This window comes from Coturnix japonica, chromosome 4, assembly GCF_001577835.2.
Source record: "Coturnix japonica isolate 7356 chromosome 4, Coturnix japonica 2.1, whole genome shotgun sequence".
Lineage (NCBI taxonomy): Eukaryota > Metazoa > Chordata > Aves > Galliformes > Phasianidae > Coturnix > Coturnix japonica.
The window spans coordinates 44,226,365-44,248,567 of record NC_029519.1 but is presented as its reverse complement, the minus strand read 5'-3'; the positions used below and the strand labels follow the sequence as shown (position 1 = coordinate 44,248,567).

At 49.4% G+C, this 22,203-nt stretch overlaps 1 protein-coding gene across 4 annotated transcripts; it reads right to left on the bottom strand.

Annotated features, from left to right (window-relative positions):
• Positions 1 to 34: 34 nt before the first annotated feature.
• On the bottom strand, positions 35 to 20,654 carry PRAG1 (PEAK1 related, kinase-activating pseudokinase 1). 4 transcript variants are annotated; one of them, XM_015861803.2, is made up of 6 exons: positions 20,562 to 20,654; positions 17,827 to 18,210; positions 14,989 to 16,715; positions 8,995 to 9,152; positions 5,806 to 6,545; positions 35 to 2,837 (listed from the first exon to the last, which is right to left on the bottom strand). In XM_015861803.2, exons 2-6 carry the CDS (start codon positions 18,109 to 18,111, stop codon positions 1,800 to 1,802), a joined length of 3,948 nt encoding a protein of 1,315 aa, XP_015717289.1. In that variant the 5' UTR covers positions 18,112 to 18,210; positions 20,562 to 20,654; the 3' UTR covers positions 35 to 1,799. The 4 variants fall into 4 exon arrangements, with proteins under 4 accessions (XP_015717289.1, XP_015717293.1, XP_015717292.1 ...); XM_015861807.2 differs by lacking the exon at positions 20,562 to 20,654 and adding an exon at positions 20,018 to 20,501; XM_015861806.2 differs by lacking the exon at positions 20,562 to 20,654 and adding an exon at positions 18,981 to 20,008.
• Positions 20,655 to 22,203: the final 1,549 nt, after the last annotated feature.

Here is a 22,203-nt window from a genome sequence, read left to right as displayed (position 1 = left end):
ATAAGATATCAGAGGGAAACATACCAGGAAAACATGGGTTTAAGAGTGTTTGTTTATATGAAAGCATGAAACCAAACATTCAATGTCAACAGAACATAGCTGAAAACCTTACAAGACTGTTGTCAGCCTCTCATATATGGGAAAGTTCATGCTGCCCGTGTTAGAGGGAAGCACATGGGAGAGCCAGGCACAAGAAGGCTGGAGCATAAAAAAATCCCCCAGACAGTCACAGTTGGAGTCATCCTGCATTCTTTCAGCAGGCAGGGACGTGCACGGCTTCCTCCCTAAGGGGGTTGGGGGAAATTCATTGCAAATGGGTGCCCAGCCAAGGAACAATCCCCTCCCATCAGCAGCAACCACAGCCAAATAGATTAAAAAAATCCAGGTGAGAAGCCCGGAGAAGATTCACAGAAAGTGTAAAATGTGTCAAAAATCCTGGGGGATTAAAATTCCCACAAGAGAGCAGGATAGAGCTGGAGGTGAAGTGAGGCTGAAAGACTTTTCTCCTCATTTTCAGCTAGGATGAATTTCTCCTCGTTTTCAGCTGAGCTAGGGGTAGCTCAAGCTCAGCTGGTGATGTCCTCCCTCAGCAGAGCTGATACTGGGCTCTCTCCATGAGCCCCAAACCTACCCCTCAGCCAGTGACTGCAGAACTGTCCCAGGAGCAGGGCAGCTTGTCTCTGCCTCATTTTGAAGTGGAAGAGAGTAAAAGTAGCCCCCAAGTGTTCCTGAAAAAGCAGCATGGCATCTCCACAAAGTCAGGTGGCTGCTGTGCGTTTTGATGGAGGGAAAGGAGCTGGAAGGAGCTAGGCAGCTTCTCTCTCTTCCATGACACCACATCTGTTGGAAGAACATTCACAGTACACCCTGCCCTACACATTTGTAATGCAAACACCAGTAGCAATAAGGGCCTCCCAGACCAAAGGCTACTGGGGCCAGGCCAGCTAATCTCACAGTTAAAGGGTTAAATAAATGCTACACACAAGGGACAGGTAAGTCACCTGGTGATGGGAAAGTGCTGGAGAAATGGGGAAAGCAAAGTGGCCAGACCCTGACTTTCTTCCCTGAGGCCTTGGAGGTGGATTGGGGATTTCCCATTTCATTAGCTTTACAAGGGGTAATTCCCAGCACACAGCATCATCTCTCTGAACAGCCCCATTCTGTCTCTCATCCTTACACAAATGAGCAGCTACAAGGCTGCAGTTCAAGACAGGAAGGCAATGCTGTATTAGCACTAGAGAAGGTAATAGGCAGGTGATAATGGGTTTCTCACAGCAGAAAACACAGCTTATACACGGAAGCAAGCACTGATTTTTGTTGTAAAAGTGAGAAACAAAACGGATGTCAAAACAGACATGAATTTGAAAGCCCCTTGTGGTTCTTCCTCACAAAGGAGAGTTATACAGTACTGTTCTTGCTCCCAAGGAGAATAAGCCAGCCTGCCCACTCTGGTGAGCAGAATAGGGACTAAAGGATCATCCCACAGGTGCAGAAATGAACTCAAGTACATGTTGTTGATGAGAAACATGCACACACAGGCAGGAGTTTATTAGTCCACAGACTTACCATACCAAAAAAAAAAAAAAATAATAATCCTTTAGAGGAGTAGGCTCCCAGCTTTGCCTGCTCACAGATTAGTGCTCAGGTAGTAACCATGTCTTACATTGATCAGAGCTCAGGCCAGGAGATGCACACATGTTCACAGCTGAGATTCAAGTCTCTCACATTTTAATGGGGCTGTGTACCTTTCAGTGCAAGGCAATCAGGAGCCCTCAGCCACTTCTGAGTCACGTCCAAGGTCAGAGCAGCTGCAGCAGTTTTAACGTGTGTGAGAGGGAGACGGGCTCAGCAGAAGCCAAGTACTGGCAGCACAGCCAGTCCTCCAGCTCCACACTCCGCTCCGTGTCCACAGCCCTCTCCGCAAACTTCATCATCAGTAGGGCACGCTTCATGTCCACCCAGTTCTGAAGCACCTGGTGGAGGGCTTCCTCGTGGCTGAGGGGCTGTTCAGTCAGGTCCTTCCGTGGCCCCCACAGCAAGCACTGCAGCATCCTCTTGGCCTCGGTGATCCGCACACGCTTGATGGGATCTGCCTCCAGAAGCAGGTGGGCCAGCTGCTGGAGCCCCCGGGAGTAGATGGACAAGCTGGGCAGCGAAGGGAGGTCCTCAGGGCTGTACTCCTGCTCCTTGAGGTGCACCTTCTCCTCAAAGGGGTTGGGCTGGTGCAGGAGCTCGTAGATGAGAATTCCAGTCTGAAACTCATCAAACTTCTTGTACTGAGAAGCTGACACAATCTCTGGGGCCAGCCGGGCTTGGCTCTTCTTCAGTTTGGAGTCTCCAGATCCTGGCTTCTGTTTAGCTTTCAAGAAATTGCTGATGATGAGGCGGGGCAAGTTTCTATCATCTTTGGCTTTCGCACAGCTCATGAGGGGCTTGCAGGGGACAAGCAGAAGGTTCTCCAGGCACAGGTCCCGATGGATGATGCCATGCTCTTTGAGATGCTCCAGGCCATTGCAGAGCTGGAGGAGCAAGAAGCAAACCCGACGTTCGTACATCTCAGGCTTGGCTTGGTGCAGCGTCACCGAGTCCCTCACAAAGTCGGCGGTGGTCTGGCTTGGCACCTCACGGGTGATGACCACCACACAGTCATGCTCACTGGTGGTGTGGGAGGGACGGAGGCCATCCCCGGACATGCTCTTCCCCACATCAGAAGCCAGCAGCATGCTGGAGGGGACAGAGGCCACAAAATGCCCACAGTCCTGCTGTATGTTGAAATGGACCGGCACTGGAGGGCTGCAGTATGAAGCAGACACCTTGGACTCTTGGGTTTTGCATATCTGTGAGGAGAGACCAAAAGACAAGTCTTATCTGTCAGCACTTTCCTCTCACCGTACCCTTCTCTGGTCCTGCATCCTGGAGGTCCTTTCACATCCTTATCAAATGCTCCACTTCCTTGCTTCAGTAACTAACCTGATCAAAGGATGAAGAAAACCAGTAACAAGCTATACTCATCAGCATAGGTAAAAAGAAAAAGCTCCAGAGAAAAGTGGAAGAAAGTGGGAGTGAACAACAGGTTTAGAAATAAGTGATAAAGCTGCAAACTCAAGGGGAAAAAAAAATGCATAAAACATTTTATAGTCTAGATTTTCTTAAACTCACGTGACTTTCTCTTCATTTCATTTTATATTTGAGCATTAAAGATTAAGCAAACTCCAAACCAGTTTTCTTACGGGAGTATCCATTAACTTATGGGGCCTTCTGGCATTTCTATTATACTTTTCTTTTTTCCCCTTTTATTTGGGGATGTATTTATATCTTACCCGCAGGAATCAACAACAGGCTGAAACACAGCATAAAAGGCTTCAAACCCTGAAGCGTGCCACTGCCAGTCACGGCATGCGTGCAAAATCGGACGAGAAATCAATTTTGCCTCTGAGTTAAAATAAATTCAAGAATAGAGAAGAGCTGGGGAAGCAGGCTGCTTTTGTATTCTGCTAACAGTGGGTTGAATCTAGGCGCTTGCAGGTAATTCACTCAGATGAGATGACAGCGTGGAGATGGAGCATTTCAAGCTCCTATTGTCCTTTCTCTTCTAAACAAAAATACTCTGCTGCATGCTTATTTTGTGGAAAGATAATCTTTGGAGAGCTGGACAGTCTGCAGATTGGGTCACAGTGAGCCCAAACATCTCCAACGGCAGAGGAAGTCTTCCATATCCCTGCTGCTCAAATTTTGCTTGTTCCTCCTCATGTGGGTGAGGCACATGAGGCTTAGGACAAGGGAAAGAGGAGTCCTCAAGAGAATAAATGCAACCACATAGGGTCAGAGAGATCTTCCCCAGTCAGCTGTTGTTCCATGACTTTCCCTTGCACCAGAGGCATCCTCCATGCAGCAAGACCTAGTAAGAGCCTGAGGCTGGATTAGTCATTCATCTTTAAGCAGAGAAAGAAGCCAAGGAGTAGAGCGTATCTTGGCTTAATTCCTCTAAAGACATTTCATGTAACCTTGGGTCCTTCCAGCTACTTTAGACTTATCCGTGTCTGCCTTTGCACAGCCCAAACTGTCTGGCTGCACGAGTCAGGTCCTCTACCCATCACGAGTTATCCAAATCTAATTTTAACTAAAGGTCTGCAATTTCTAACACATCCAAAAATCTGTACCACAAGCCAGGAGGAGCAGCTAGAAATCAGCAATGGTAAAGCTTCGCAAACATTCTCTTTTTCATCCACCAAAAAGAAGGTGGCCCACTGGAACACTGCAGATGTATGAGTGCACGTGCATAAGCACATATGCAACTTTACTTTATGCTGGCTGCCCTGTCAGACTGGTTTTGGCTTTATTACAGTGCTCTGCAGCATAGCAAGAACACAGAATAAGCACACAGGGATACAAGCACAGACCCATTAAGAGACTAAAATATGGTGTTTCTGCCTTGGCAGTAATTCATCCACTACAGCAGCAGAGCTCAGCCTCTGAACTCCCTCGAGCACAGCGGGCAAGATGGAAGGTCTGCATGTGCCACAGGGAATCAAGCATTGAAAAGGAACATGCCACTTCACCATGTTGTTCTCAGGTTTCTGGAGGAAATTTTCCATGGATTTAGGAATAACGTGCAAGAGAACCTGCTGCTCTGAGTGCTGGACTGGCAGCAAGCGCCCATCCAACTCTGCTTTGGTTATTCAGAGCCCCCCTGTTGGGTTGACCCGACTTTCTTTGAAAAAAATCAACTGGCTTTAAAGCTATCACTTAGCTAAAACATCCCCTGGGGGGTTGCACTTGCAAAAACAGTTCAGCAGAATTTCTATTCTTGCTTAATGCATCTCTGGCATTGCTTTTTGGGGGGAATTATTTTAGCTTTTTAAAAGCAATGTGAAGAGGAAGCAGCAATTAACTTCCCCTAGACTGAAGACCAAATAGAATTTAAAGGCTCAATATTCAAGCAGTAACTTGGGTCAAGAACATTGAATCCACAAGATGCACATGAAATGGGTTGCCTCAGTTTATTAATCTAGGTTTCAGAGAGTTTAACCACGTCACCTCAAGTTTCCATTTCAAACATAGATTCTACACAGTGACGGGAATATGTGTATTTCAGGTCTGACCTCACACAGCATGTCTAGGTCAGCCTTGCTTTGTTTAACCGAGATCCACAATATCTTAGAGCCTGTAGTTTCAAGATCATGCAAGCACTCACACGGTTTCTGGGTCAGACCTTTCACTTAAAAAGGCAGGCCAAGGGAAAAAAAGGATGTCTTTGATAGCTTTTAAACAGCTTCTGTTGTAAGAGGTGAACAATGCTAACTTTACAATGCAGTATTTGCACAAAGTTGTTTTTTTAGAGAGAAACAGGTTGTGTTGTAGACCCCAATAGTCTGCAGAAGTAGGAACCTGGCTGACATTTGTTACAATAAAAACCTACACCTCCAAATTAACCTTTTCAAGGTGTGAAGGAAGGAAGAATAGCAATCTTGGGAGGGGTTTTTGCTTGCCAAACTTCAGCTGTGAGAATGATGAACCTGAGGAAAACAGGCCAGTAAACACTGGTGGTGCTTCTTAAAGCTGTATTGCTAATTCTGGTCTTTCATTTGATGTACAATGGAAAGGAGCCCAGAAATTCAGTCACAGCTCTGCTATTGGCCAGGTTGGATGGGGCCCTGGTCTGGTATTAAATGTGGATGTTGGCAGCACTTGCGGCAGGGGGTTGGAGTTTGATGATTCTTGAGGCCCCTTCAAACCCAAGCCATTCCATGATTCTATGGGATGCAGACCCTGCAGCTCTTTGTCTTACCTTTGTCACAGCCTTACCTTCACAGCGTAGGTGGTGGAAGGGTCCTTGGAGCAGGTGGCACAGTAATAGATTGCATCCCCCGAGTCACAGCAGGGCTTGTTGCAAGCCAGCTTGAAGAGCGACCAGTTGTTCTCACTAAAGTGCAGCTCATTCTTCTGCTCCCTCATAAAGCAATCCTCACACTTGGCGACCAGGCGGCGCAAGGACTCAGCATAGAGGGCCCCCAGCTTGGCATACACCCCCTCCTTGCTGTCAATATTGCTCAGGAGATTGTGGAGCTGGAGGCTGGAACCTGATGATACCTGGCTGGACATGCTGAGCTGCGAAGAAGAACGGGACTGGAGGTTTCTGCTGGGGACACAGGTCCCTGTGCTCTTGCTGGTGGCTGAGCCCCAGTAGCCATTTCCTTTGGAGCCTTTCTCCAGGGATTCTGAGGAGGAGAAGATGCTGGGGTGACCTCTGAAGCTGGCTGGGTGAAGGAAAGGAGACTCCTCGCGGAGGCAGACATTGCTCTCAGAATGGCTGACGTTCAGCCTGGGGCAAGCAGTGCCAGCTGCTCTGCCTGAAGATCCCTGTCCCCCAAAAAAGCCATCTGGGGAGGACACTGTCCTGCTCACTGTCTTCTTCTGAGGCAGAGGAGGCGGGCGGCTTGAGACAGAGGAGAGACTGTCATCACCGGAGGCAGGAGGGAAGGGGACAGGGGGAAATGCCAGGCTCTCAGCTGGAGGGGGTGAGTGGTTTGGCTCAGACGAGTGCCCTAGAAGATAGCAAGGCACAGGATTTGATTAATGGTGGGGAGCACAGGCCCTTCTCCATGTACCATCCACCCCCACAAGCTACCTCCACCAGTACCCAACAGGCAATTCTCATCACCTGCAAAGCTACACCACAGGGGTTGGGTCTTTAATCTGGTTTAATACAGCAGCTCTGAAAAGCAGGCTGCAACCAGCTAGCTAAAGAAATGCTCTGCAGATCATAAATTGCTTTCCTATGACTGCATGCATGATAGCAAAAAGCTGGTAGAGGGTAAATATTTAAGCTCTGACATCATACAGAAGGAGGTAAGAATGAAGCACTCAGGGATTCTTGTTGGACAGCAATCTCTCAATCAAAGCCTGTTTCACCTGGGAGCTGCCACCCAGTGCCTCAGCAGCATGGCATGATACGAGTGACTCACACAACACACAGCTCTGGCTTAAACATGAGCGGAGCAACCCAATAAGGATACTGAACACGTCTTTGCCTTACATTAAGTAGGGGTCATTGTGTGGGGTTTGGCAAGCTCCACTCTCTGAAGAAATCTGGCTGCCCCACTGTCTGTCCTTGGCTTACATCAGACCCCTCTGCTCAGAGGGCAACCAGCCCCACTACATACCACAAAACCCTTTCAGCTCCCTACAGCATTTGCACAGGTACAGGAACACTCATTCAGGCAGCTGTAGCTGTTGTTTTCCTACCTAGATGGAAACAGGTAATATGGATGCAGAAGGGGAGAAAAGTGGAAAAGGATGATTGACACTGAAATAAAGAGCAAGACTTCCAGGTCAGGGAGACAGAAAAATATATGGAGTCCCTGTCTGGTCCACAGGAGAGATCCTCTCCATCAAAAAACTGTCAGAACCTGCAGACAAGAAGCACTCAGCACAGCATCTCTTGCCACTTTCACTCCAAGGGGCTCTGACAGAAGATGCAGCTGAGAGGAATTCCTCAGTGAGCAGCACAAGAGTAGCACAACCATCAGGGTACACAGTCAGATTCCCATTTCAAGAGGCAAGATTTATTTGACAGAAGCTTATGGAACAAGCAGCAGAATTGGAACTTCTGGCAACCAGTCCATACGCATAGCCCACAAACACCAAATTGCTCTTGCCTCTTTTTTACGTGCCACTGGGCTCTGCCCTAAGCATACGGTAACAGCTGAAATCCTCCCATAACTTTCCTTAACGTGCTCTGTACCTTCAGGGTAGAGCCCTTCCGTCTGCAGCAAAGGACTTGAACACCACTCCTTATTTTAACATCTGACAGAATAGCCAATTAATGTGAGCTCACCTCACACAATGACTGACTGCACACAACTGCTTGCTTACATCAGCAAGAGGAAAAATTTACATACAGGTTACTCAGTTTAAAGCTCAACCTTCCTGAGTTGAGTTAAAACAGTTGCCTTTGCTAGTGGAGGCAGAAAAATCCTCTTGTCCTGTGTAAGTTTTGACAGCAAATTGCTTCTGTGCCCTGCAAGTAAAGATCTGACACGTGTGAGTTTTCCTTCCCCGTGTACAATTTCCTGGCAGTCTCACTCTCAGAGTCCAAGTTAGAAGTGGAAAAATGGTCTTTCCAGAGCTCTGACTCTTAATTTTATAGCCGCATGTTATTGCTCTTGGAAAGACAGAACTTCCACTACATGAAGGCTGCTTCTGCAAAGGAAATACTTTCTGAGCTGCTGAACATGTTAGCACATGTCTAAGTTACGCACTTATGAGGAAAGTGACTTCATAGTAGTACTTTCTAATTTCAGTTAAACAAGTGCAGGCAGATTTACCCCCTTCAAGAAACAACTGGGAACACAATGAGAGGGGGAGATCACCTCTAGCACAAGAGTCCTTCTGGTACTCTTCAAATCCTTGTAGGACTGCCCATGAATGTGACTCTGGGCAATGTATGAAGCACAAGCAAGATGAACATAACTACTTTCAGACAGGGGCTTTGTCCAGGCAAGAGGAAAATCACAGGACAAACAGATTTAGCACTGACCAAATGAAAGAGTAAAAGCCATTATGTTGGTCTGGCTCTACCACAATCATCTTAAGCATATCAAGAAGCAGGAGGGTGAGGTAATGACTTCTAGTTGTGCCAAGGGAGGTTCAGATTGGAAATTAGGAAAAATTTCTTCTCAGAAAGATTGGTGATACAGCAGCACAGGCTGCCCAGGGAGGTGGTGCAGTCACCATGCCTGGAGGTGTTCAAGAAATGTGGAGATGTGGCACTGAGGGACGTGGTCAGTGGGCATGGTGGGGATGGGATGACAGTTGGGTTTAGTAGTCTTTTCCAACTTTAATGATTCTGTGATTCAATAAGCTGGGAGAATTAGGTGATGGGATCCTTGTGATCTCTGCTTTGCAAATGCTGCCCCAGCAGTGGGACTTAGTATATAGAGCAATTCCTCCTCAGTGCTAATGCTACCTCTCCTGTACCCTGCAGCCACTTACTGCCATCGCTTCCAGTCTGAGTGTCAGAGTCGAGGCTGTCGGAGGAGCCAGCTGTGAAGGTGACGTGGACGCTCCTGAAAGGTGGGCTCAGGCTCTCAGCAGAGCTGTTGCTGGCCCTCTCCAACTCAGCGTTATTTGTGTTCATTTTCGGAGCGTGCCTAGGGAGAGTAAACAGAAAGGTCAGGAGACAGTAAAAGACACGGTGCATGTACTTCTGTATGGAGAATCAAGCTGAGATGTAGTAGTACCTTGTGCACTTTTCTTCTTTCTCTAGAACTTGGGAACCATAACCCGCTGACAAGCTATAGCCCTGAAAAGCACCATTCCCCACGAGAAACCTGCTGTGTTTGAGCAGAGAGAGACCCATTGGGGCAAGTGCCCAGCCCTGGTCTGCACCTTCTTTTTCCTAGTGTGGTCCTGAATCATATCCCATTTTGGCCATTGCCACTGGGAAGTGAGGACCCGCCACTGGGAAGTGGGAACCCACCACTGTTTGTCCTTGGTAAAACTCAGCAGAAAGGCGAAGCATCACTTCTCCCATTTTACGGCACATTGAGGCTGGGCATCAGAATGCAGCTCCTACACAGCAGAGGCAAGAGGAGAAGGAAGCCCTACCATTGACAACTATCATCTCCTTGGTGCATCATTGTAATGACTGACACCTTCCAAAAAAAGAATGACCTCTGCAGAAAACAAGAGCGTGCCAAACCCAGGACCTATCACGTAGTTTTTAATGTAAGGCCCACTGGTTTTCATACAACTTCCAGCTAAAAGAAAAACCATAGGTTGTCCTTATGTCCTGCCAGAGTCACAGTTCAAACGATCAATTGTAGGCAAGCAGGATACAGAGCGAGATAAAGAGTTTCCCCTGCACTTTCTTCATTTTTTCTTCTCTGGAAAACAACAGGAGCTGTTGAAATCAAACACCCCATCTTTGGTACAGTTCAGACTCTGCCGGCCAGCAAACAAAGGTTATTTGCCCACTTCTTTTTTTTTAAATAAAACTGCTAATCTACTGATAAAACTCAACACACTGTTGAATGAGAACACATAAAGGCTGCTGGAAAACTCGCAAAAAAGAAAAACAGCTTCCACCAGCTATCTTGCTGGAAGGTATCTGGCGTTTCCTAATCAGAGCTGAATGGCTGCTGAGAAAGACAAACAAAAGGCATGCACGGCTGTGTTCTTGTGACACACTGCTCACACACACACACAATCCCTCCTCTTCCACAAACCCAAGCCCAGATGGTGCCACGAGTGTTTTAAGGTTAAGAAACGTTTTGCCCTATGTCCAGACAAAGCACTTACTCTCATGTCCTCACAACCACATGGAGAGCAGCACGTAGGAGAAGCCCGGAAGAAACTTCTGCCAGACTTCCTCATTTGCCCAAGCAGCCTCATTCTAAAAATACTCAGGGACTGATGAAAATGAGGTTGCGAAAACCACCCCAGGTACAGCTTGGTGGAGCCACTGCTCTTGGTCTTGTGCCGGTGATGAGTTTACCGCACGCACTCAGTCACCGCAGCCAGCCTGAGTCAGGGGTGGGGGTTTGCAGAACTTCACATGCATCACACAAGGCAGGTTAAAAGGAAAAAGTAAAACGAGCAAGCAAGAGAGGCATGGAAATTCCTAGCTCTGTTTCTAGCAACCAACTGGACTCAAATTCTCTCTTTAAAAAAAGACAAAACACCCTGATATATATACATACATATAGATGTACATACACATATGTAAACTCATGTAAACTATTCAACTTCATCCCATAACAGCATCGCTCAGAAGCTCAGCTTTTAGAAACGTAGGGAAATAGATGAAGGGGTACCCACCCACACCCACTTGAGAATCAAGGAAACATTTGAATCCATATAGAAGGAAAGATTTTAGGAGAGAGCTGGTCTTGATTTGCGCAGATGAGAGGCTCTTTAACACGTTCCTACCCCCACCCACACACACACCACACACGCACACAAAAGAAAAGTAGACGCATTTCAGTTTCTGTCCCATCACTTAAGCACAGATCCACGGCGCTGCCTTACCATTCCCGCACTCAGGCAGTGATGAGACTTTGCTCAGCGGTGCAAGGTTCGCCGGCGTGCAGCCGCACCTATTCCTCCCAGCAACCTGGGCACAACACGGCTGCCGCCAGCACCCTCCTGGCTGTGTGTTTGCCGAGCCCAGCGCTGAAGTCATACATACAGAGAGCCCCATTTCCTTTCTGTACCGCTGTGACTTATGTAAAATGCAGTTCCTGAATAGGCACACCAAAATAGAATTTGCTTGCCGCTTAAGCGACATCCTGCTCTTGTTTCAGATGTTACAACAGGCCAGCTTATACTGCCTGGAAATATTCTGGTTTCACATCTCCGTCCTTTCCTAGGAGCTGCTCGACATGCAGCCTGCAGCATGCCCAGGTTAAATACTGACCACTGTCCCAAAGAACTACTGACAGTGCTTGTTGTGGCCAAACTGTCCCGCTTCAATAAAATTTGCTGAGCTACCGCTCACTGCAACAACCTACGGGATCCCAGTTTACAGCTAACCCCAACTTCCTCTCCTTTGTAGCGTTCATTCATATCGAGGGCATAGGTTACTGCTCTCTGTCTCGCTTTTTCCATCTAAGGATACTGAAAATAAAGAGCAGGAATTAATTTTAAACCCTACAGCCTGGATGGAGCAGTGCCTAATTTACCTCCGTTTCCCAAATCTGTGCTCGGCACCTTAAGTGGTAGCTTCAAGAGCAGCACCCTCAAGTGAGAGTGCATAAGGAGCAGGTCACAAAAGAGTCAGCTCTCAATCTAATAATCTAACAAGACAGGATTTCCAGTTTTCCTAATTACTCTGGCAGCTTTAAACGCGCTTGAATTATTCAACATCCTCCACACGACATCCTGGCATACTCAGGCAACCCCTCTGATTCCCTATTCCCCAGTTTTTGCATCCTGAACAACATCACTAGTACATGCAATCTCAGTACATCTCAAGCTCATTTGTCCTTTCAGCGGTGGTGGATTTCCTGATGTGCCGACCTGCACACGTTTATTGCCTGAGGTGAGCATGTTCTTCAAAGTCCAGAAGGTATCTAAAGCACTGCCCTTTGAAGGTGGCACTAATTACTATGAAAACAGCGGCACTGTTTCCTTTCTTTCAGAGGCACATAATATAGATTAACAGTCAAGGTTTATATGCTGGAAGGAACCATTAAGATCATTTTGCCTAAACCTCTGTGTAACATAGGCATAAATTTCAGCAAGGATTCACTCCTTGTGCAGAATAACTGAATGCCACCATTTTATTACAGATTTATCACCGAAGACCATTTAAACCTTCACTGCACACTGAAGTCCTGAGGATGCTAGCTCTCCTGGTGAGCCCTTTCCATAGCCAGCTACCCTCCCAGCTCTTGGAAAAAGGCCAGCTGCCACTTTCCTTTTCCAGTCTCTTTCCTCTTGTAGTTAGATTACATGATGGTTGGACTAGATCCTGTAAGTTCTATAAGGAAAAAGATGGTTACACACCTTTCCTAAAGCCACACTCAGCCTACCCTGGCCTCACCTATGCTCACCTGGTGAAGGGACCTTCACAGCTGTCCCACCAGAGGGTGTCTTAGACTGGCACATCTTGTGTCAGTGAGGGACTATATCAGTGTTACCATAACAGTGACGGCTCTTCCACTATGGACAAGCACATGCCCACATTCTGCCCAGGCTCAGAGAGTAGAAATGTGTCTCACAGTCACCATATGTTCTAGACCTCCTCCCCCTTAAGGCACATCACCCAGGAACACCAGAGATGTTCCACCAGCACTAGGCAAGTCATACCACAAGTCAAAGCTGCCAGCAATGGCTTCACAGGTAACAACCCTGCTATGGTGGTTTTAACTAGCTGTACACGTAGGCATCCCACCCACTGACACGCACAGGTAACAACACCCAGGATCCCGCATCAACACGCTCAGAGAAAGCAAGCTGGAGATGAAAACAAGAGCACACTCAAAGCAAACAAACAAAGCAGCTGGCTGTGTTTGCATGGCTTGTGAAACCCGCCATTGTGATCCTATCTCTCCTTAGGCCACAGGGCCATGCAGAGCCTCTGTAGCCAGGGAGTGGTGCTCTTTGAGTAAAGCACCCCAAGGCTCAGCTGCCGGCATCAAGGTCTTAGGAGGCAGCCGCAGGGAGCACAAAGCATTGCCTACAGCAATGGGGATAAGAGCAATGCCAGCACCTACCTCAACCAGACGGCACGTTCCATAGCTCCACGAAAGATGCCGGCCATGGATTCCACACATTCCCTGCCCTCACTTTCCCTGTCCTCTTTCTAGCACACAGATGCTTTCAAGATGACTCAGAATCAACTGTTAGAGTTGGTGTGGCCTGAAACAATCTCTGCGAGTAGCAGAAAACACTCCACACCCACCAGGACAGATCACAACTCCTAGCGCCTCAAATGGACGGCACTGCTGGGATGTGAACCAGTCACTGTCAGGGCCACCTCCCTTCTGGCCTGCCCAGTGAACTTCTGCTCTGCAGGGAAAAATCTATCAGTAGGTGAGTCAGCATTTCCTAGGCGATCACTCAACAGCATCACATCACCAGAGCTCTGTTGGACTTCAACATCTCACAAGGCAAATGCAACCCCAAGCTCAGGCCGATAGAAGGCACCCAGTGGCATTAGCTGTGAAATAAGGTTTGTAGGATGAGAGCCAAGGAAGAGCTCAGCGCCATTGCTATTTCTAAAGGCAATAAAGCTCATCTGTGTGCTCACATGTTTGTGGACCTTTTCTTTCCCCTCAGACTTCATCAGGCACCATGCAGTGCTGCAGCAGAAAGACCAGCACTAAGAACTAAAGCCTAGTTTTCATCTCGTCCCTTTCCCTTGAGAAACCCTGTTTGTTCACTGCTTAGTCATTTTAAACCATTTGAAAATGCTTTGATAAAAGGAAATTCAAGCCAATTTAAAGTTCCTTCCATTAGCCAGACCTTGAAAATCCGGTGTGAGAGCAAAGCAATGGATGCACCAACCCTAACACTGTCTCAGCCTAAAGGATGCCATTGACCACGCACAACCCTGACCGCAGGCCCCATGAACAAGTTCTCCAAATGCTCAACTTTTAAACCAAGGAGCTGGAGTCAAATCCACTGTGCAATGCACAGTTCCAGGTAACAAAACTGAATTATGCAACAAAGCAAATGCAGGACACCTGTGGAACGTGAAATATCCCAGTCCCCTGTGATCAGACAGCCTAATTCATTAACTGTACATCCAACCCTGGGATGGGGTTTTTATTTTTTATTTTTTTTAAACACAACCATGGAAGCTGAATACACATGAGTATCAGGGGTCTGCTTTATTAATTGCTTAGCAGAACGACTTCCTTCCCAGATGGACAGCCTTCCTGCACACGTCTTTGTAGTGCCTAATGTTACCCTGCCTACAAGCCTGAATCCCAGGAGAGCTCCAGCAAAGGGAAGGCTCCCTGAAGCCAGGTGGCTCTACACATCACAAGCACGTTGTAGGCAACTCCAATTACTCGCTTGCAGGCAGGGAGCCCTCCCTGGGAAACTACAGTTTTTCAAAACAAAAAAGATGTTAGAGCCAAATTGAAAACTAGAATTTCACAGGCCCTTGCTATGAGTACCAAGGAGGCTGCCCACTGCCACCTACCAGATGAGCTTGTTGCAGGTTTTAGGTTCTACTCAATACTAAGGATCTCTGCTGAGACAGAACCAAACTGACATGGGAAGCAGCAAAGGTGTCCAACGCATGGACCTTGCTCTTATATTGTGACCCAGAGCAGCCATTTAGAGCCTGGAAAGACCAGGGTTTTCAAATATCTTACAGTTTTTCAGCTATGCCATCCTCTCCTGTACTCCTGAAAATCCACCTCAAAACGGGAGGAAAAAAGAACAATAATTGCCTTCTGATCAACCAAGCCCTACAGCAAACATTGTGATTGTAAAAGCTTAGCAGTCACACACACACTCACAGGGCTGTACCTGGACTGCTTTTTTGGTGGTGGTGGTGGTGGTGCAAACTCCATCCCATTGCTCTTGTCCTTAGGGATGTCAAAGGAGAAAGATAATGACTTGCTGATCCCAGCCTGACTCTCCAGCACTGGACAGTCTTCCACAAGGTCAGCACCAGCTCTTCCATTTTCAGCTCCCACTGCCCATTGGTGAGTTGAGAGCTCCTGATCTTCCTCTTCTTCTTCCTCCTCCTCTTCCTCTATCCGGCACTGCTTGGCCCATGTAGGGGTGTAGTATTTCTGCCTCTTGTCATAGGGTGAGCCTGCCAGGCCTCTGCTGGAGTCTTCCATGGAAATCCCATTTACATGAGTGCACGGCGAAGGAGATGTCCTGAAGGTACCTGTATCAGCACAGCTCCTTGGCAGGAACTGAGCCCCAGCTCCATCCAGGCTACTGGTGTCACCAAGCTTCGTCACAGAGGAACTGACTGGGGGTACATGGCTCCCCTCGCTGCCCTGCTGGTTGTTTTTGGACATCTTTGGGGGGATGGCAGGGCTCTCCATAACCGCATTTTTGGTAGGAGCTGCCAAGTGAAACCTTGGGCCATTTTCACTTCCAGATGCTTGAAAAATCTCTCCAGGCTCAACACTGGGTGATGAAGTCCCAAAATCAGGGTGGGAAGCAGGGCTGATGCACGGCCACTGAACTCCCACAGCAGAATCAGGGCTGCTGAGGAATATTGTCTTGTGGTCATCCTCAGTGTGCGCGGCCATAATCGTTATCTTTGCTGCCACTTGGGCTGTGGAGTCGTGGTGCTCTTTCTCAGCACCCAGCAGCCAGCTCCCATCCCTCCACATGCCATCGGCCTGCTCCTTGCCACCAGCCAGCTTCTCCACATCCACACATCCACCAACTCCCTTCAGCTGGGCTTTCTTCCTCTTGGTGCTCTCAGCATAGATGGGATCCCCATGGGCTGGCTCGGTGAGCCGGGCACACTGCGGCTCCACCAAGGCCTGCTGGGGAGCGTTCAGCCCCTCAGACCTGGGGCCTCCATCCAGGTCTCTGGGGAGAGGCAAGTCATCCTTCTCCCGGCATGGAACAGAGGCAGCCATCTTGCTGCTGCCCTCAGGGAGGGCAGTAGTATCTAACTGATGGGTCGGCTTTTTACTCTCTGCACACAGGGTGTAGGGGAGCGGATCGCTCCGCTCCTTCGCTATGCAGAAGGCCACATTCACAGCCTTGCGCTCCTCCTCACTGAACTTCACAGCCCTGCCACTCGGCCTGGAGAGCTCCACAGCATCCCTCTGCCTCCAGCCACGGGGAGCTGGGCTTTCTCTGTGGGACTCTGCAATGGAACAGTACTCTCCCCCCTCTCCTTCAACGCCGGAGGAGAGGTGGCTGCAGTCACCCTCTGAGGGTGAAGTGTTTCTACCAGAGCTCACAACTCCTCTGTCCCCCAGAGTAGGGCAGAGGGGCCGATGTGGCAGTGCAGACTTCTCCTTGGCTCTTTCCTCCTGCTTGCCCACCTCACCCACCAGCACCAGGCTGTGGATGGAGACGTTCCTCTCCACGTGGCTCTCCAGGCTGCGCAGGCCCACCATGGAATAGCTGGGTGTGCAGCAGGACAGGCAGTCACGTGGTGGGCTATGCAGGAAGGGCTTTCTCACACTGCTGGCTCCAAACCCATCGAGGCAGATCCGCTGTGAGTCTCCTGATTTCAGAAGGAGGTGTTTACCGGAAACCATTCCCCAGCCGACCTGCACAGGTCAGAGAGACAAGAGTGCTATCAGCACATGCAAAATGAAAGAGAAAGCAACAAAAGACAGAGAATCCACAAGAAAGTTCACCAGCATTCACAGCCTGTTCTGCACTGTGCTCACCCCACTGATACCTCCCTACGAGGCTTTTTTTTTTTACTCATTCTGCTTCCCGCACCATTTGCATTACCAACAATGGCAATGCACTGGAAAAAGGCATCCTCCTTTGTTTGGGTTCGCTGCCAGAAACATGTCCAACCTGTCATCCTGTCTCTGAGTCACCATGCAATTAAAGATTCAGAGAGGGAAGGAGTATCTGCGCTTTCCTCTGCTATTTTCACTTCATTTCATGCCGTCGCTCCAGAGCCAAACTCTGTGAAGCACAGACATGGACTGTCATAGATCGTCCTGTGGCAGCAGCTTGGTGACACCCAGAAGGAAGGAGTGGGGAGCAGGAAGAGGAATGTATTTGGAATTTCTTCACCTGTGAGAGATTTACACCAACTGGGTCTCACAGCAATGCTTCCCAGAATTGAGAGAATTTGTTAAAATGCACTAAAGTTCCTCCCCCCCAAGACTGGCAGGCTTAACTCAGTTCAGTTCTGTAGGATGTTAAGCCAAGTTAAAAACAAGGAGATTATACTGGCTGTGTAGCACCTGCCAACCTATGGCCAGGCTGCAGCAGCCCCGTTCCTCCATGTCAGTAGCTATCCACAAGGCAGTCAGCCTGTGCTTTCTAGGATACCAGGCTCTGCTCATGGCCTGAGAGCAGGAGATTCTGAGTCAGGAGTGGACCATCCCCACACCTCAGGTATGCCTGCAGGATGACAGCCAGCCGCAGCCCAAGGACTTCTTTCCTGTATCTTTTCCCAGAAAAGTAACTAACCCACGTGCTCATGCGAGTTCCTATGCATGTTTTTAAGCTCCTTTGCACTCATAAGCAATGTTTAATTCAGCTTTAGCCAACTTGGGAAACCAACACGGCTTTATGAACCTGAGTCAAGAGCAGAAGGAAAAGCAATGAGAATGAAACGGTTTTATCAGATACTCAAAGTGTTCCTGAGCAGAGGTAAGTAACGGGAAGTCGTGATTTGACTGGATTAATCATTACCTGTGACAGATCTGCATTCATATTCACATCTGCCCACGTGTCAGAAACATCTGAGTTGATCATAGTTGGCTTCACAGCAATGGTTGGCTTGGAGAACACGGAGGTATTTACGCCTTCGTCTTCCAATGCTGGGCTCTCGGGCTTGCTCCTACCTCCATTCGGGAGCACACCGCAAGCTCCCACTTCTGGGGATGTTTGCAGTCGATGGGAACTCTTTGGGTTGAAGCAGTTTTTACAGGAGCCAGGCTTCCACACGTGTTCCACAAAGTCACTGCACGCAGACATCTTCAAACCCTGGAGGCTCAGAGCAAGAGCCCGCTGCGTCTTCTGCACTGTCGTCCTGCACTGTTCATTTTGCAGTTGCTTTTAAGGTCACCGAGTTACCTGGAAAGGCACAGCACTGCCTGGTTAGTTTTGGTTTCCACAAAACAGAAAGGAAAGAAAAAAAGAAATGGAAAGATCTTTAATAGGACAGGTGATAATTACACTCATTTTGCCTTCATCACAAAGGCTCATTGTTTACAAGGCTTTCTTCACAGCTTAGCTAAAGCCCACACAATCACTTAAAAAGCCTCAACTTCTAAGCATAACTCTGCAAGAGAGTAGACATCAAACAAGCAGCATTCCTACATGATTTAATTCCCCGTTTAACGAGCATACGGAACCAGCCTCATGCAAGGTTTAGATCAAGGGGAAGGGGAAGAGGTCTTGGAAGAGCTGCTCACAGCCCTGCAGAGCAGAGCCAGGTGGGAAAGGTTTCTTACCCAAAGTGACATCCTTTCTCTGGAAAGAAACATGGAGATAAAATCAGATTGGAAAAGACTTCTAAGACCATCAAGTACAACCGCCAACCCATCCCTACCATGCCCGCTAACTGCCCCTCGGTGATACAGGGACCAGAACCAGAGACTGTAACCAAGGGGACCGACAACAACCATCCTTCATCCAGAAGCACCACTGTGGCTCCTGCAGCTGCACACAAAGGCTGCTCTCCCATCCAGACGAGCAGCAGGGCTGGGGCTGGCACTGACTGCAGCAAGTGCCTGGCAGAAAGCTCGCATCCGCTCTGCCAGGAGCCACAAATAACAGTGTCAGCTTGCTGAAACGATTCATTGTCTGCAAAGGGAGAAGCGCTTTGCTCTTGGATTACTTACAGACAAGGATGCCTTCCCATCTTCCTTCCCCAGGAGGAAATGCCCCAGGAGCAAGACATTCCTGCATTCCTGTGCCCCCTCCCTGCACGGCCAGATCTGATTGTGCTCAGCCAGTAGCTACCTGCAGCTAACAACTTTGGAGATACTTCAGACGACGACTCCCACAGAGCTCAGTGGATTAAGGAAGAGAAGATCAGAAAACGCAAACTGGACCAGGAAAACTGCAGCTGGCTGCTGCGAGTGCCCTGCCACAGAAGCACCCCGTGTCGCTCTGGGGTTCTTCCGTGCATCGCCAACCTCAGGGCACCAGCTCCCAGCCAGCAAGCAGGTGCTTGCAAACCAACCAAACCAAGATTCCTCCAAGGGTCTCCGAGGGCACATGTACTTCCCATCCCCAAACCAACAGCACCAAAGCAAAACACACCGCCCGATCCTGCCATGCTCCCACCATGCAGGCACAACACCATGGCTACAGACAACTTTGCACCTGCACAATGGTCAGAACCAGGTGCACTTCAGCCACACTTTCACCTTCTCTGGGTACAGCATGGGCACCCAGCTCCAAAATGGAAAGGGGGGCGAGCCAGTAAGAGCTCAGGGGGACAAAGCAAATGGGAAAGAAATGCTGACCCAAAAGCATCAGCTGAATCCAGTTGGCCCCCTTATAAAGGGGGCTCTTATTGCATAGAGCAATACGGTACCTGCAGGCTGGTGCTGCCGATAAGGCTGATAAAGTGACAAAAAGGATATTAACAAGATTTACAAACCGGCTAGGAGGATGCATCACTCTTTGCAGAGAAGAGACTGTTTCAGACAGGTTTTTCCACAGATTTCACAGACTCCCGTCACTTTTAGACACACACCCAACACCGCACGCTTCTACAGATTTAACGTTATTTGCCAGGAAAAAACAATAACAACAGAACCCCACATCTTTTCAAACGTGACCCCACTCTCACTTCGTTTCCTTTCAGATACAGCAAGCAGCAGCCAGCCCTCCACCAAACCGAGGACTGCCTTCAGATGCGGCTGCTCACCAAGTCGGGGGGTGATGATCCAAGCGCCCCATTATTCATTTTGTCCACCCGACCGAGAAAAGAAAAATTAACGTGTTACGATGTAGGGATGCACACCGCCGGGATGGAAGCCGGGAAGTTCACGGCTCTAATGGTTCCTGCATCCCCCGAAGGTGGTTAACAAGTGTCCTGATGGGCGCCAGCAATGGGAGAGGAAAAAAAGCAAAACAAAAAACCCCAACGCCACACAAAGGGAAGGCAGGGAGCGGAGACAGCGAAAACTCCTCATTCCCGGCCCATAGCCTGCTCTGCGCCGCTCAGCCCGGGATCCCCCTCCCACAGCCGGAGCAGCGTTCAGCGGGCAGCAGAAGCCCAGCTCGGCTCGGATGCGCCCCGCAGGGCTTCATCGGAGCGAGGATGCTCCGGCCACGAGGGCCCCCCAGGCGCCGACCTACTCCAAGTTTCCCAAGAAGGACGCTTCGCTCCCACCCCCCGGACTCCATTGGGGTCTCCTCGAGCCCGGCTTTGTCCCGCCGCTGCCCGCCCCCGGCCCCGCCGCGCTCACCGCGCTCCGCTCCGCACTGCCGCCGCCGGGCGACTGCGAGCGCTGCTCCGCGTGGGCCGGGGGTAGCGGCCGCCCCGCCCCGATCCGCCCCACCTCACCCCACCCCGCCGAGAGGCTGCGGGAGCGGAGCTGTGCGACCCATCGCCGCCTCCGTGCTGTGCGGCTCTGAGTGTTTCATCAACTGAAGCATAGTAGGGGGGGAGGGAAATGCAAAGCCTCCCCACCCAGCTCGGGGCTCTCCTCACTCCGCTTCTTCCCAGTTTCACACGCGATCGGTTACTAAAACAGCCCAGAAACGCCGCATGAAGAGAATTGCAGGGAAACGTGGGACTCCTTCGCTTCACTTGCCACATTGCTATAAAGAAGTCTGCCCAACGCACCTCCCGCTTTGCCTTTCAATCAAAGCATTCATTTGCTCCCCACCAATTCACTGCATCTCTTTGCAATGCCAGTACGCTCGCCCAAATGAGCACATTCAGTCTCAGAAACACATTAATCGTGACTGAAACCTTCTTTCTAGCCACCCTTGGTCTGCACAAGGGAAAAATCACCCTGGAAGATCATCAGCACCACCTGGGTTACACACCTGAGGACACAGGTGCCTCAATCCCAAAGATTTTCCACTGGACCCTTGTGGCAAGTCAATGGAGCTGGAGGAGCAAGTGCAGGGCTGCCAGGAGCCAGTATGATCACTGCCACTTTCCCCTGCAGCTCCCAGGGATCCATGGCTGGCCCATCCAACCACAGCTGGAGATTGCCTTAGAAAATGACAGCCTTCCTACATCTCTGGGGTGGGCTGTCCTCAGATGTCCACCCCAGAGGCTCCGGGTTTACAAATTAATGAGAATTCACTTGTTCCAGTGAAGTAATAGGTTCATTAAGGTTGGAAAAGACCTCGAAGTTCACTAAGTCCAACCGCCAACCCATCCCCATTATGCCTGCTAACCACATCCCTCCGTGCCACATCTCCATGGTTCCTGAACACCTCCAGGAAGGGTAACACCACCACCTCCCTGAGCAGCCTGTGACACTGCATCAGCTCTCTTTCTGAGAAGAAATGTTTCCTAATATCCAACTCAAACCTCACTGAGGGCAACTTGAGGCCGTTTTCTCTCATTCTCTGAACCACCCTTCATGTCAAGTTAATCACTGAGCACATCTGGAGGCTCGCAGTGTAGACAGGGACCATCTACCTTATAGAATCTCAACCACTAACACAATCCCGTGCAGAATCGGCAGCCCCATGCCCATCCACAATTGGTACAGTGATGCCTTTGCTTGGGGGACTGCGGCAAAATGGGGCTGTCTTCTCCCTGCCGAAGAGCAACAGTGGCTGCTAAGAAATCGCAGATAATGGCCCTTTTGATGGATGCTCAGCTTGTGCTATTGGGATGCAGTGGTGGTGGAGGGGCTAGGAAGGGGGGAGGCGATTCGGAGGCATATGACAGTGCTGATAACAAGTGGGCTTTGTGCATTGTGCTCAGGGCACATGCAGCTGCCCTGGCCTCCTTTCCCACCCGAGGTAGAAGAAGAGCACTTCATCTGCAAACAGCCAAGCTGCCAGCAGGCCGTGTCCTCCATCCCACTCACAGCTGATATTAAAGCGGGTGACCATGGGAGCACCGGTCCCCCCGAACCTGGC

Bases quoted from the DNA above. Each gene is read 5' to 3' on its own strand.
- PRAG1 (XM_015861803.2), bottom strand. From the start codon at position 18,111: ATGTCTGCGTGCAGTGACTTTGTGGAACACGTGTGGAAGCCTGGCTCC. The intron at 16,716-17,826 runs GTAATGATTAAT...TGACCTGTGCAG, and splicing joins TGAATGCAGATCTGTCACAG to GTCGGCTGGGGAATGGTTTC. The intron at 6,546-8,994 runs GTAAGTGGCTGC...GCTATCTTCTAG, and splicing joins TCAGACTGGAAGCGATGGCA to GGCACTCGTCTGAGCCAAAC.